The sequence below is a fragment of the Procambarus clarkii genome, chromosome 57 (assembly GCF_040958095.1).
Source record: "Procambarus clarkii isolate CNS0578487 chromosome 57, FALCON_Pclarkii_2.0, whole genome shotgun sequence".
NCBI lineage: Eukaryota > Metazoa > Arthropoda > Malacostraca > Decapoda > Cambaridae > Procambarus > Procambarus clarkii.
The window spans coordinates 12,389,864-12,405,982 of NC_091206.1; the positions used below are offsets into that span (position 1 = coordinate 12,389,864).

Consider the following 16,119-nt stretch of genomic DNA (forward strand, 5'->3'; position numbering starts at 1 on the left):
CTTTATTTTTGGTCTCTATTACGCGCGTGTTTATTATTTTCGTTATTACCCTCTTGTCTATTATTTTGTAATGTTGTATTCTGAAATCTATTATTTTTGTTCTTCATTAAGGACGTGTCTATTGTCGTTTTGTATTATGCTCATGTCTCTTTTTATTCTTACGTTCATGTCTGTTATGTTTGTCATGTCTGTATCTCGCAGCATAGCCAGATCATGTCTGTATCTTGGTAGCGTAGCCAGAGCATGTCTGTATCTTGGTAGCGTAGCCAGATCATGTCTGTATCTTGGCAGCATAGCCAGAGCATGTCTGTATCTTGGTAGCGTAGCCAGATCATGTCTGTATCTTGTAGCGTAGCCAGATCATGTCTGTATCTTGTAGCGTAGCCAGATCATGTCTGTATCTTGTAGCGTAGCCAGATCATGTCTGTATCTTGCAGCATAGCCAGATCATGTCTATATCTTGGAGCATAGCCAGATCATGTCTGTATCTTGGCAGCATAGCCAGATCATGTCTGTATCTCCCAGCATAGCCAAATCATGTCTGTATCTTGCAGCATAGCCAGATCATGTCTGTATCTTGGCAGCATAGCCAGATCATGTCTGTATCTTGGCAGCATAGCCAGATCATGTCTATTTTGCAGCATAGCCAGATCATGTCTGTTTCTTGGTAGCGTAGCCAGATCATGTCTGTATTTAGCAGTATAGCCAGGTGTGCCGGCGGCTTTCTTCGGAAAGATTGTTGTGGGTCAACCAGTTGTGACCCTCGCTCTTTGGTATGGTAATGCTGGTGATGAAATCCCCACTCCTCCTCCTCCTCCTCCACGGCCTTCTGTTCATCCTCCTGTTGTCTCCTCTTCCCTACATCCTCCAAATCTTCCTATTCCCATTGGTGTCCCTCCTGTTCTTCTTAAGCAACAGCCTGGTGGACCAAACTCTCACAAGTCAAGCCTGGCCTCGGGCCGGGCTTGGGGAGTAGATGAACTCCCAGAACCCCATCAACCAGGTCCTTGTTTTGTCACTGGGACGCTAGCTTTTCGTGGTGATTGGGTCGCCAGAGCACGGAATCCCCTCGCTTATCAAACCCCTTCTTAAGACCTCTTAAGAAACCTTCCCCTATTCACTGACCTATGTGCACTGCTCATTTAGTCCCGACACAACGACTGCTGGAGTTCGAGTTACGACCAGGAAAATAAATCTAGACACATCTGCACATTGGTGTTGTAATTATCATTGTCACTCTGCTAATGAGCTAAGCTTGCTGTTCATTGTTCTTGCAAGGTTTTTATTTTCTTCAGTGAGGCGAGTTTTGACATCAGGGAATTCATTGTGAGAATCGTGAGCAGAGAGCTGGTGTCCAGTTGGAGGAATGTGGCAAGTGGGTTCTCCCTGTGTTTCGTTCAAGGACCATTACGGTTTCTAATTTATGTGAATGACCCGACAAGTACAATTATGCAAATTACGCGAAACTAATGGAAAAATTAAAAACAGGTCTTATGAAACTTACAGGATGATTACAGGAGTGGGCAGACAAATGGTTGTTAGAGTTCAACGCCAACAAGTGTAAGGTTGGCGTTGGGTAGAACAGACCGAAAATATTACCCCCTAAGATCAAAGCAACTACTGGACTAGGAAGAAAAGAGAATAATTCCGGAGTGAATGTGATTCCAACACAAGAAGCACAAATAAGCAAAATAACTTCAGCGGCATATTAGCTGACAACCTTAGAACATTTAGAAGCCAAATCTAGGGAGCCGGTCGGCCGAGCGGACAGCACGCTGGACTTGTGATCCTGTGGTCCAGGGTTCGATCCCGGGCGCCGGCGAGAAACAATGGGCAGAGTTTCTTTCACCCTATGCCCCTGTTTACCTAGCAGTAAAATAGGTACCTGGGTGTTAGTCAGCTGTCACGGGCTGCTTCCTGGGGGTGGAGGCCTGGTCGAGGACCGGGCCGCGGGGACACTAAAAAGCCCCGAAATCATCTCAAGATAACCTCAAGATAGGACTCTTTTTCAAAGCAATCTGTTCTGTATTAGACCAATACTGAAAATATGTAGAGATTTACAACAAAATTAGATACTTAGATACTTAATTAGATACAAAATATTGAGGGGGGAATGGACAAGGTGGACAAAGACAGCCTTTTTTATTTAAGAGAACGTTGGACAGCAGGACACAGGCGGAAGCTGGAAACACAAATGTGGCGAAGAAATGTAAAGAAATACTCGTGCCTCGTGCGGCTGATCAGCAAATGGAATGCACTGAAAGATGACGTCGTGGAAGCCACCTCCATCCACTACTTTATAGTGTTCAATAAACCCTTGAACTATATGTTTAACACTTCTCTAACCCTGTCCATGGAGGACAGAAGAAAATGTATATATGCTGGTTAGCATTGTAAATGTGTGGCCACGTCTGTGGTAGAAAATAATAAAAAAAAAATAAAAAATAAATAAATAAATAAATAAATAAAAAACCTGCTTTATAGCCAGATTCGTCAACGAGTTAGAAAGTCCTGAAGGCACCGCAAGGCCAGGAGGCGCGGCATTAGTACTCCGGACTGGTAAGCTTCTCCTCTGACACCCCTTCCCGCCACTCACCCCTACCCCCTCACCCCCCCCCCCCCCTCACCCCCCCCCCACTCACCCCTACTCACCCCCACTAACCGTAGAAATTGTTCCAAATCACACTACCTGGAGTAGTATACAAAGGAAGTCAACAATGTTAATGAACATGTATTGTCGAGTGTTCATGAGACGTGACGTCCATCACGTCAATACCTGGTTGATGGGGTTCTGGGAGTTCTTTTACTCCCCAAGCCCGGCCCGAGACCAGGCTTGACTTGCGATAACTTGGTCCACCAGGCTGTTGCTTGGAGTGGCCCGCGGGCCCACATACCCACCACAGCCCGGCTGATCCGCAACTTCTCTTAGAAAACAGTCTAGTTTTCTCTTGAAGATGTCCACGGTTGTTCCGGCAATATTTCTTATACTCGCTGGGAGGACGTTGAACAACCGCGGACCTCTGATGTTTATACACTGTTGATACAGTGTTTATAAATTCACAATCGACTTGAGAATGGTCCAGGACGGACCGAAATGTCGTCGTCCCTTCACATTCTAGTGTGTGGTCTGGTCATCTTTATACAGTGCTCTCTGATTGTGCCTATGGCACCTCTGCTCTTCACTGGTTCAATCCCGCAATATGGACAGACTGCCGGAGTATACTGGCATCGCCCGCACCACCACCGGTTATAATGACTTGAGCCCTTCACGTAATAGGGGCTCCTAGTGGCTGGTGGTGGTTGGGGGTTAGGTTAATTTCGTTATCCTAGTGGGGGGGGGGGGTTAGGTTAATTTCGTTATCCTAGTGGGGGGGTTAGGTTAATTTCGTTATCCTAGTGGGGTGGGGGTTAGGTTAATTTCGTTATCCTAGTGGGGTGGGGGTTAGGTTAATTTCGTTATCCTAGTGGGGGGGGGGTTTAGGTTAATTTAGTTATCCTAGTGGGGGGGGTTAGGTTAATTTAGTTATCTTAGTGGGGTGGGGGTTAGGTTAATTTAGTTATCCTAGTGGGGTGGGGGTTAGGTTAATTTCGTTATCCTAGTGGGGTGGGGGTTAGGTTAATTTCGTTATCCTTGTGGGGTGGAGGTTAGGTTAATTTCGTTATCCTAGTGGGGTGGGGGTTAGGTTAATTTCGTTATCCTAGTGGGGTGGGGGTTAGGTTAATTTCGTTATCCTAGTGGGGTGGGGGTTAGGTTAATTTCGTTATCCTAGTGGGGTGGGGGTTAGGTTAATTTCGTTATCCTAGTGGGGTGGGGGTTAGGTTAATTTCATTATCCTAGTGGGGTGGGGGTTAGGTTAATTTCGTTACCCTAGTGGGGGTGGGGGTTAGGTTAATTTAGTTATCCTAGTGGGGGTGGGGGTTAGGTTAATTTAGTTATCCTAGTGGGGTGGAGGTTAGGTTAATATGGTTATCATGTTAACCTTTCAGACACACTTGATTTATTTATTGTCTTTCCGGGTTTTTTTTCTTGTAGTTGATTTTGTAGTTGATGTTGTTTGCCCTTGTTGTTGTTGGTGAGAGGAATTCACGTGTTTGGTTCCTCGTGTTGTCTTAGTTCTGCCTTACCCATCATCTCAAGATAACCTCAAGATAACCAAGATAGCCCAGGTCTGTATTTCTGAGAGGTTGGGAGTTATTGACGTTTTCTTCATGCTAGGAACTCTATATTCTGGCCTCTACGTACTCTATGGTCTTGCTCGTACGTGCTCTATATTCCTGCCTCCACGTATTCAATGGTCTTGCTCGTACGTGCTCTATATTCCTGCCTCCACGTACTCTATGGTCTTGCTCGTACGTGCTCTATATTCCTGCCTCCACGTACTCAATGGTCTTGCTCGTACGTGCTCTATATTCCTGCCTCCACGTACTCAATGGTCTTGCTCGTACGTGCTCTATATTCTTGCTTCTACGTGCTCTGTTTCCCATGTTTAATTCCGGTCTTGCCAGGCACTCTATCTTTCACGGCTCTAAACAGCTGGCCTTCATGGTCCACCATGACCACCTCTACTCAATAACTCGGTCGATAGAGCCTCGGCCCCACATGGTCTACGCTTTAAGGTTCCTAGAGCCCTAGAGCCTCCTAGAGCCCTAGAGTCTCCTAGAGCAGTGGGGGTGGTGGAGGCGTGTTATCCACCAGGGCCGGGCGGTGGCGGCCGGAGGTCAGCTGGAGTGTGTTATGATAGATGGAACAGGATATGATATCCTGAGCTCACAGCGCTCAGGATAGCCTAGTGGACAGACTAGTGGACAGCCTAGTGGACCAAACTCTCACAAGTCAAGCCTGGCCTCAAGCCGGGCTCGGGGAGTAGAAGAACTCCCAGAACCCCATCAACCAGGTATCAACCAGGTATCAGACTTGAAATATGATTGATAATGTGTAAAGTATTTGCGATACCTGGCCACAAAATCCTCTTTGTTTCGCTGACTAAACTTCCCAGGCTGGTGGCAGGCAAGTTGAGCTCCCTAACTTGGCCCGAATCTTAATCATCTCCACCCTTCCCATCTTCCTTCATCCCCCCCTCCCCCCTTTCCTTCACTTCTTCCCCTTCCTTCACGCCCCCCCCCCCCCCTTCCTTCACTTCTCTCCCCCACCTCTCTGGCACTAAACTGATCGGCCTAGATCTGCTATCTCCAGTTCCCGGCTATTTTGGGAGGAGTTTACAAGGTTGTTAATTGACGGGTAATGGGGTGGGTTTGGTGTGTGAGAGTAGTTACTGCTTGTGCCTGCAGGCTCCAGCTCTTGGACCCCACATGTCTAACTGTCGGTTGTCTGATGCTTTGGCTCTCCAGATATTTTTCTTGTATAATATCTACTACACAATTTTTTTTTTGACACACACACACACACACACACACACACACACACACACACACACACACACACACACACACACACACACACACACACACACACACACACACATTTGTAATAGGTATTTGTATGGTGAGCACATATTTGTTATGAATTTATCCCTGACTTGTATGGTAGGGAATAATAGAAAAGCTGGATTTCCAAATTCGTAAATTGAAAAATCTCTCTCTCTCGCTCTTAGTTACTATGTCACTGTCTGAGCAGCTATCTACCGTCTTGCTACTTCTGTAGAACCGACTCTTCCTGTCGTCAGCGGCCCGTCTGACTCTTCCTGTCGTCAGCGGCCCGTCTGACTCTTCCTGTCGTCAGCGGCCCGTCTGACTCTTCCTGTCGTCAGCTGCCCTACTGACCCAGTCCAGCAGACGGCCCCATAACACCCGCCATAACAGAGATGCTTCGTCAGCCACACGTCTGACAACTGGCACATTGAAGCACAAGTAACACACGTTTGGTGCTCCGGCTTTAGTGTGTGTGTGTGTGTGGTTTGATAATTATAGTTGATGGTCAGGAAGCGATCATAATTGTTGTTGGTGGTGGTTGTAATAGAGGCAAAGAGTGAACCTTTGGCTCTCTTGTGCTGGGGGTGGGAAGGGGCTGTGCGACTGTCAGAGAGAGTAGAGAGGTCTCAGTCATAAGTGTGACCGTCGATAGGAGTATTACCGGATCCGACCGAACATGGGACGGGTGTCTTCCGGATCCGGGCGAGCATGAGAGCCTCTTATCACACTCAAACACGTAGCGTTACGGAGAGTAAACACGGCGTGTTTACTCTCACACAATATGGTAGACAATAATGAAAAGATCTCAAATCAGCCCTTCAATATTCCACCTGAATCTTGTCTTAATAACATGGATTAAACATCAAATTTTTCACACACGTGCATATAAGCACCGCTCCATGATTAGAATAGGCTTGCACCCAAGAAATGTATACATGTATCACGAGCTGCTATACATATACAGGCATATACATAGTCATATTCAACAGTTACAACAAAAGAACATTTGGTTAATCAGATTACAGGTAAGAGCACCAACGCTTGAGTCACTCACTCACTCACCTGGTCACTCACTCACTCACTCACTCACCTGGTCACTCGCAGCCTTTCGCTATGGCGGTCTATCCACCAGCACTATTGGCTCCCTGCTAATATCCACCGGTCACGATGGATTTGGTTGGATATTGGTCAGATCTCCACCAATATTACAAGTAAGGAAGTCAGAATCTCGCCTTCAATCACTGAAACGAGTTACGGTGGCTCCTGATGGATTCATCCACTGTTGAGGTGGATAATGTTTCAGTGGATGTCTTAGTTGGGTCTTGTTGCACCACCTGTGACTCGTCGTTTATGTACACCTGGCTCCCAGCAGGTGTACACAAACCTGCAGTCATATATACACTAAATAATCTCCCCCTACAACCTGAAATGTTGATACGGAAAAAAATGTGTCACCTCGGAAGGCTTCTACGTTGTCGATAATGGCGTCTGGCAACTCTCACCCGAGATTATATATACAGACGCGGTGCATGGGACCCCCTGTCACTCACCCGTGGTCCCAGGTCCCTTGTGTCGGACCCCTGTCACTCACCCGTGGTCCCAGGTCCCTTGTGTGTGACCCCCCTGTCACTCACCCGTGGTCCCAGGTCCCTTGTGTGGGACCCCCTGTCACTCACCCGTGGCCCAGGACCCGTGTGTGGGACCCCTGTCACTCACTCGTGGCCCTAGGACCCGTGTGTGGGACCCCCTGTCACTCACCCGTGGTCCCAGGACCCGCGTCACTGCTCCTCCAGTCTGTGTGGAGCAGTACTTTGTACTTCCTAGTGTGGTCTCCCAGATCTAGTCTCCTCGCCGCTTTATAATTATAATTGCAAATCTATCATTAAACAACCGTCATGCATACGTCATAATACCCAAATGTATTATGTATAACATAAATACATATGTTTGTTTACATGAATACATGTGTGTGTGTGTCTGCGATAGAGACCACAGTACCTGCCGGGCATGAATGTCAATTGAGAGCTAAAATCAGGGAGGAGGAGAAGCGACGTCCGGAAACGTGTGGCGGGACTTCCTAATGTACGACGCCCTTGGCCCGGGCACCAAGGTGTGTGTGTGAGTGTCGGGCGGAGGACACTGGTCTGTCCTCCGAGGGGGAGCCAGCCTGTCCTCCGAGGGTGAACTAGCCTGTCTTCCGAGGGTGAACTTGCCTGTCTTCCGAGGGTGAACTAGCATGTCTTCCGAGGGTGAACTAGCCTGTCCTCCGAGGGTGAACCAGCCTGTCCTCCGAGGGTGAACCAGCCTGTCCTCCTACAAAGAACATCGTTACCTAAATGCAAAAACTATCGTACTAGAAAATGGAAGCGGCTCACGAAAGTGACGTACTGTCCCGTTTTCTGCATAGAGTCCTCTGGTAAGTTAGGAGAAACCACTTTAGAATTGACCGTTTTCTAGATGTTGGGGAAACTTTAGGAGGGCGGACTGGGAGAACAAGAGAATGAGGAGGAAGAGGTGGCGATGGTAAGATGTGTCTCATCCCGCCCCAAGACGGTGGAAGACCCAAGTGGAGCGGGACGAAGAAAGATGAGGAACAAGATAAAAAAAGGTTGAAAACAAAGGAATAAGGCGGAGAGATCAGAAACCGGAGTAGAGACCGTTGAACACGGTGTAAAGAAACTCCTCCGGTTTTGAGAGATGGGGCTTTGGAGGCTCGGGCAGCTGAGGGGAGGAGTAGGGGGGGGGGACGGTCTTGGAGGTTGGGGGTAGGGGGGTGGGAGGAAGAGGGAGCAAAGTCCGCCAAAAAGGCAATGAAATGGGTAAACACTAATAAGATATTGGGGCAGGGCGCGGAGGGTCGTGATGGTGTAGGGAGGGGGAGGGAGTGCGGAGGGTCGTGATGGTGAAGGGGGGGGGGGGGAGGGAGCGCAGAGAGTATCAAAGGTTGGGAGTAATGAGTGAGATAAGACGAAGTGTTATGCTCGTCTGGGAACATCCTGGTAATGACTCCAGCTCTGTAGGAGACGCTAGTCCTGATTACTCCACGACTCCTCCAGTGGAGTAGGACCTCCTGGCCACCGTTACTCCACACCTCCTCCACTGGAGTAGGACCTCCTGGCTCCCTCACCGTTACCCCACGTTTCCTCCACTGGAGTAGGACCTCCTGGCCACCGTTACCCCCACGCCTCCACCACTGGAGTAGGACCTCCTGGCCACCGTTACTCCACACCTCCTCCACTGGAGTAGGACCTCCTGGCTTCCACACCGCCACTCACGACAGGGCGATACAGGCTGGCCTCGAGGAAGCTCTTGTCATAATGAAGGATAATGAGAAAAAAAAGGCAGACGCACGTGATAAAAGTGACACAGCAGCTGATGAAAGGGGTCATGGAAGGGGACGAAAGAGAGTAGGAAGGGTAGTTGGGAGTTTGGTGATGATGATGAATGATAATTAGGGAACCAGGGAAGACGGTGGAGGTTGCCGGAGGTCGCTGGTGAGGCCGGAGGAAGAGGAAGGCATTTCTGATTAGCTACGAAGATTCACAGCTGGTGGCCTTGAGACAGAGAGAGAGACAGAGAGAGAGACAGACAGAGAGAGAGAGACAGACAGAGAGAGAGAGAGACCGCGACCGACCGACCGACCGACCGACCGACCGACCGACCGACCGACCGACCAACCAACTCATCTCCTTGGGCTCAGGGAGGAAGAGAGACAAGGCAGGTAGAATAAGGAAATTGTGCTAATCTAGGTTGTAAGGAAAATAGAGAATGAGGAACAATATCATACCAAATAAAATGATGATGCACAAGGATTAGAGAAGATCGCAGTGAGCGGCGGAACCCGAGTATTGATCAAAATGGAACAGATGAACCAGGTATCAACCAGGTATCAACCAGGTATCAACCAGATGACGCCACAAGCAATAACAGAAAAGTCACAAGAAGAATAAAGAGGGAGGAGAGTGGAGAAAATGGAAGGAGAGAAAAAAAAATGAACATGGATAAGGAAAATAGAATATAATGCCAGCAGACGTGAAAACAGCCGCCCCCCCCCCCCCCACTACCGGCCGCCCTCCCTCTCCCCCACCACTGGCCGCCCTCACCACCGCCCACCACCACCACCGGCCGCCCACCACCACCGGCCGCCCACCACCACCGGCCGCCCACCACCACCGGCCGCCCACACCACGGACGTGATAAGAACCATCCATGTCCAGTATACACAGGCCCAAGATTGTTATTTTGATATACAAGCAAAACCCTGTATACCTAACTCTCACTAAACCTAACACTGGTAAAATATACAACATACACCTCCCCCATTCTCCGTCCAAATGGTTGGGCACCATTCCTTTCCCCCGTCCCATCCTAAATCCTTATCTTGACCCCCTTCCAAGCGCTATATAGTCGTAATGGCTCGCGCTTTACCGTGATAATTCCTCCCACACCCCCCTACACACACACACACACACACACACACACACACACACACACACACACACACACACACACACACACACACACACACACACACACACACACACACAACCACACAACCACACATATACACACACACACACACACACACACACACACACACACACACACACACACACACACACACACACAACCACACAACCACACAACCACACATACACACACACACACACACACACACACACACACACACACACAACCACACACACACACACACACACACAACCACACATACACACACACACACACACACACACACACACACACACACACACACACACACACACACACACACACACACGCACACACACACACACACACGCGGGGGCTCTCTGGAGGGAATTCCTCCATACACGCTGACGGGAGAGTGAGCTCGAGGGTAGGACATACTAAATGACGAAGTGTATAACTCATACATGCACAACGGCTACAGAAAAGTACATGCCACAAAAAAAATCATCTTTTGGTTTTAGTTTCTATGTTTGTTGAAGATATATAAGAAGAAACTTGCAGGAAAGGATAAAGTTATTCGATTAATAATGGGAACAAACTCGCAAAAAAAGCAACAAAGGAAGATCTTCAAAGAATTCGACATGCAACCCGTTCTCGCACTTGCTTATAGTCAATATTGACTTATTAAATACGTGCATATGTGACATACTAATTTATTGTGAATATTTTAGTTTGCCTTGAAAATCTTCACAGAAAACATCGACCTTACCTAACCTTCTTAGTATGTTAAGATAAGCATCTTTTTGCTTCGTAATTACAATTATTACTTAACTTATAAGAATTAGATATAAACAGAGCAGTAGTACCTCACCACATGTAGCCTTGGGTTTTATAAGAGGTTGCAAAGATTTTATATAAACCTCCAATTGGGGTTTGTGTCATTGGGGACCTCCTGGATACCTGAAAGACTGAATGATTGATTGATGAAGATTAAGCCACCCAGGAAGTGGCACGGGCATGAATAGCCCCGTGCTATTAAAGACTGAAAATGTGGTGTTCGTATTTAAGGACAGATGAGAGGCGGTAAACTCTGCCCTCTCGAGAGGAATAGTCTTATAACTAAGAAGGAAGGAAGGAATTATCAGATGTGCCAAGCCATTAAGACTATATATAGCACTGGGAAGGGATCAGGATAAGAATTTTGGATGGGACGGAGAGAAAGGAATGGGGCCCAGTCACTTGAGGACGGTCTGAGGGGATTGAACGCCGACCTGCATGATGCGAGACCGTCGCTCTACCGTCCAGCCCATAACAAGTGGTTGGGCCCTATGACTAAGAAAGCCTATGATCTTGGAGGAGGAAATGCTTGCTTAACCTTCCCGAGTGCTTAGTCACACCAAGGTATGCACACATTTTTTCAGTGTCAAGGTAGTTAACAAATGGAATGCATTAAGTAGTGTTGTGGTGGAGGCTGACTCCATACACAGTTCCAAATGTAGATATGATAGAGACCAGTAGGCTCAGGAATCTGTACACCAGTTGATTGACAGTTGAGAGGCGGGACCAAAGAGCCAGAGCTCAACCCCCGCAAACACAACTAGGCGAGTACACACACGTTTAATAAATCTAACTCTTCTAGATATATTCGTCCATAACAATAATTAGCATTATACTAGTGATTATTGTAATCATAATACTAATAATGTTATCAAAATAAATAAAGGTTGTAATAAAAAATTAACTGTTTATAATGATAATAGGAATGTTAACACCACCCGCTCCCCACAACACCTTGTATAAGAAGCCTTGTTCGTTTGGGTCAAGCAAAAACTCACAATGCTCCGCTGGCCATTGTTGGGAGAGGGTTAATGGGCGAACGTTAGTGAGGCATTTAACGTAGGGTGGACCACATCTGTTTGGCCGGCCCAGCAGGTTTCTAGGCACCTGATTGGCCGGCCCAGCAGGTTTCTAAGCACCTGACTGGCCGGCCCAGCATGTTTCTAGGCACCTCAATGGCCGGCCCAGCCCGTTTCTAGGCACCTGACTGGCCGGCCCAGCAGGTTTCTAGGCACCTGACTGGCCGGCCCAGCAGGTTTCTAAGCACCTCAATGGCCGGCCCAGCCCGTTTCTAGGCACCTGACTGGCCGGCCCAGCAGGTTTCTAGGCACCTGACTGGCCGGCCCAGCAGGTTTCTAGGCACCTGACTGGCCGGCCCAGCAGGTTTCTAGGCACCTATATAATATTTAATAATATTAATTTAAATTTGAGACTGATTTGATTACACAGTCCGGAAAAATAATGAATTTTTAACGAAAATAACGGCCCTTTATTGAGGGCCGCAACTTGAGCGAGAATACCATTAGGATAGGGTAGCCTCAGAAAAACTGGCGCCACCGCCTTTTTCGGCCATGCCAGCTTATTCAAACGATTAGATTGCGTTGCTTATGTGTTTAACCATTTGGCCAAACGCCCAGAACATGCAGCAGCACCAACCATGAAGGCAAACCTGACTTGGCGTAGTGCTTGCAGGATCATACTTTGCTCAGAGCAGAGTTGAGGTTCCGTAACTCACCGTTTCACAGGAACTTACTATAGAGGAACTCCAACGCTAAGTTCCTGGGAAGAGTTGGGTTATCGAACCATGGAAATATATACTGTATTCCTGCGTCGCATAACTAAAGCTGTGGTCCTCGGTTCATTTTGGTTAATTAACTGTTAATGGCATTCTGATTTCAAGTGCTGAGCTTTGATAAAAAAAATAATACGTAAAATGACGTCTACAAGACTTCATGACTGGTGTGACCCTGTTTGTAGTGTGTGTGTGGAGTGGCAAGGTATGGCCCTCTTTTTATTGAAATAAGTTTATTGAGGTAAAATACACACAAAGGGATGAGGTAGCTCAAGCTATTCTCACCCCGTTTGGCCCTCTTTGGTATACCAACCCGTCCTCTTAAAAATAACGTCACTTTTCGCTCGTATGCGCACTATGGCCAAATTCGGATGTAATTTGAAATGAAATCGACTCACAAAAGTGACGTACTGTTCCGTTTTCTGTTTGAGTCGACCGCCTTACTCTGCAAGGTTAAAAAGAGGCAACTTTCCATTAACGTTTTTCATAACGTTTTGAAACTTTATGAGAATTTCCTGCTCACCCTTTGGTAGCGTATGTAGAGTGGATGGGTGTGGCTCATCTTGAAATTAAAACATGCAGTACTAGGCGCTTTTTCTACCCCAGTCATGGCGGGTTGTACAACAATAATAATGAGACTACTTCATTAATAATTTGCCCATCAGTGCCCCAAAAAAAAACAATGATTGATGCCGAGTAAAAGTTTTTTTTTATTCATTATGCCACTTGTTCTCTTTTTAATTGGATTAGAGTTTGTGATTAGCGTCATAGCATAATACCGTGAATGGATGACAAGTGCGTATTTGGGATTGGCTGTCAGTTTTCCAGGCAACACTTGGGGAATGGGGGGAGTCCCCGCAGGTACACCCAGGTAGAATTCTGATTATCAGTGCACCCTATTACCCAACCAACCCGTCCTCAGACCAAGTCCATTCCATTCAGCGGCCGACCCCAAAGACGCATTCATCAATTTTAACATGCTGTTCATTCAAAATAGGTATTTACTCAAATATAAATTAATATTGTTATAGCCAACCTGATTCTAAGAACCCGGGACAGAAGAAGGGAATCCTAGGTCTTTGGTCTAGCCTCATAGAGATATTATTATTATTATTATTTAAACAAGTATACTTTGATCCTGGATTCAAATTCTGCCCTTGAAACGTAGTAGCGTGGGTGTAATTACCCTTGTACTCAGCATGGTAGAAATTATCACAATGTTGAGTTTACGGGGGTATTGAACCTGGTTAAAGTGATCCCGTGGGTACTGAAACAGGGTTCAAATTACATGTGCAGTACTGACACTGAAGTTGTTCTTGTTACTATATAACTACGTTGAAAACAACTGTAGGGCTACTGACAGCTGAGTGGACTGCGCTTCGGATTCGTAGTCCTGAGGTTCCGGGTTCGATCCCCGGTGGAGGCGGAGACAAATGGGCAAAATGTTTCTTTCACCCTGATGCGCCTATTCACCTAGCAGTAAATAGGTGCCTGGGAGTTGGACAGTTGCTACGGGCTGCTTCCTTTTGGTGTGTAACAAAAAGGAGGCCTGGACGAGGACCGGGCCGCGGGGACGCTAAGCCCCGAAATCATCTCAAGATAACCTCAAGGGGTTCCGAGTCTAGACAGAAATATTCTTGTGTAAACAAAATTCTTAAGTGTATATTGAACCTTGGTTGTACATTGTGTACACTTAAGCTTAAGTTACAATTACCACTGTGTACTTTATACCTAAAGTGGGATTTGTTTAAACTCGGTTGAAACTACTTCCAAGATGTATTGACCTAAGGTTAATTGCAATAAGATTAATTTGGTCTTTTAATAATATCAAAATAATGCATACTTTGATCCCTTGATTGAAATTATCCATGTAGTATTTTGAATTTTGAGCCTAGGTTGTAATTACCCACGAGTATACCCGAATGAAAATTGCAACACTCATAAACTCTCCTTCAAATGAATAGACAATAAAATGTTTGTAATTCCCTCAGCTCCCAACATGATGGTATAGATACGTTGGGGTAGGGAGTCAGACCATTTTCCCCGTCACCTCAATTCGAGCAATTTGGTATTCAATTATTCTTATAATTTATCACCGTGCAGATTTTAGGTAGCCTTGAGTAACTGTTAAAGTTTTTTTTTCTGTTCACAGCAGAGGAAGGTAGTCGTGGCGCTGTACGACTACAATGCTACAGACCCCGGAGACCTGTCGTTACGGAAAGTGAGTAGAAGTCGTTTCCAAATCAGTGGTGTTAATACAAGCGAATAGTCACAATAACGTGGCTGAAGTATGTAGACCAATCCACACACTAGAAAATGAAGGGACGACGACGTTTTGGTCCGTCCTGGACCATTCTCAAGTCGATTGTGATCGACTTGAGATCACAATCGACTTGAAAATGGTCCAGGACAGACCGAAACGTCGTCGTCCCTTCATTTTCCAGTGGTGTTTAATATCTATGAACCGCGCGAGGGGTTATTACGGCCACCATAGGAGCCTAGTGACCAACCAGGAAGTATACTTTGATCCCAAACGTAATCCTGGACTAAAGTAAACTCGGTGTAGGGTACTGCATACACAGAAGGAGCTGGATACACCTCTTGGAGTACATATCCAACTGTAATCTCTTGAGAGTAGCTAAACTCCCCCCGACTCTAATACTAAGATACATAATTATATACTGTATATCTCACTACGTGCAAATTTTTTTTTTAACCCTATATTCAAAAATATTTTTTGCCAAACATATCGTAAGCCTAAATATACAATTCTAGGCCCAATACACGCAATACTCTGACTAATGCCATGGGTTTTCAACAGCACGATGAGTTGGAAGTGATTGAAGACACACAGGAGCACTGGTGGAAGATGAGGAACATTCAGACAGGGTAAGTTCTCTCAGGTGTAATTTGGCTTCGTGTACAGGAAGTAAGGTAACAAAGAATGTGTTGAATGGTATACTAGGCTAAATAACATTCCGGAGAGCGTTTGTGAGAGTGAGAGAGAGTGAGTGTACTCACCTAGTTATGCTTGCGTGAGCTTTGACTCTTAGGTCAAAGACCTAAGGTCGCTTCTCAACTGTCAATTAACTGGTGTACAGATCATGAAGCCTATTGGGTTTTATTAAATCTACATCTGAAACTAGGTCTGCCTCCACCACATTATTGCCTAATTCATTTCATTAACTGACACTGAACAAATTGTATGTTCACTGGATGTTCTTTCTAATATCTATGTGGCTCATTTTGGTACTAAGTTTCCACCTGTGTCCCATTGTTCATGTTCCACCCGTGCTAAATAGTTTGTCTTTGTCCACCCTGTCAATTCCCTTGAGAATTTTGTAGGAGGTTATCATGTCTCCCTTTACTCTTCTGTCTTTCAAGGACGTGAGGTTCAGCTCCCTTAGCCTTTCTTTGTAGCTCATACCTCTTAGTTCCGGGAGAGGTATACCTCTCAGTTTGTGTGTGTGAGGTGAGTGAGTTGAGGTGGTGGGAGTAAGTTGAGGTGAGTTAATGAGTGAGTGAGTGATTCCATGACCTGGATTTTGCAATATATTTTAGGAATATGTAGTGGAGCTCATTTTTGTATTTGCTCTGCATGAAACATAATA

At 46.4% G+C, this 16,119-nt stretch overlaps 1 protein-coding gene across 6 annotated transcripts in view; it reads left to right on the forward strand.

Moving 5' to 3' along the window:
• The window catches only part of Btk (tyrosine-protein kinase Btk29A), a 495,654-nt gene that overhangs the window by 469,016 nt on the left and 10,519 nt on the right, over positions 1-16,119 (forward strand). For 4 of the 6 annotated variants that reach the window (XM_069306274.1, XM_069306270.1, XM_069306271.1 and 1 more), the window contains 2 exons: positions 14,661-14,729; positions 15,330-15,397. In XM_069306274.1, coding sequence (XP_069162375.1) covers positions 14,661-14,729; positions 15,330-15,397 — 137 coding nt within the window. The remainder of the gene's footprint in view (positions 1-14,660; positions 14,730-15,329; positions 15,398-16,119) is intronic. The other 2 variants (XM_069306275.1, XM_069306273.1) reach the window with 1 other exon arrangement.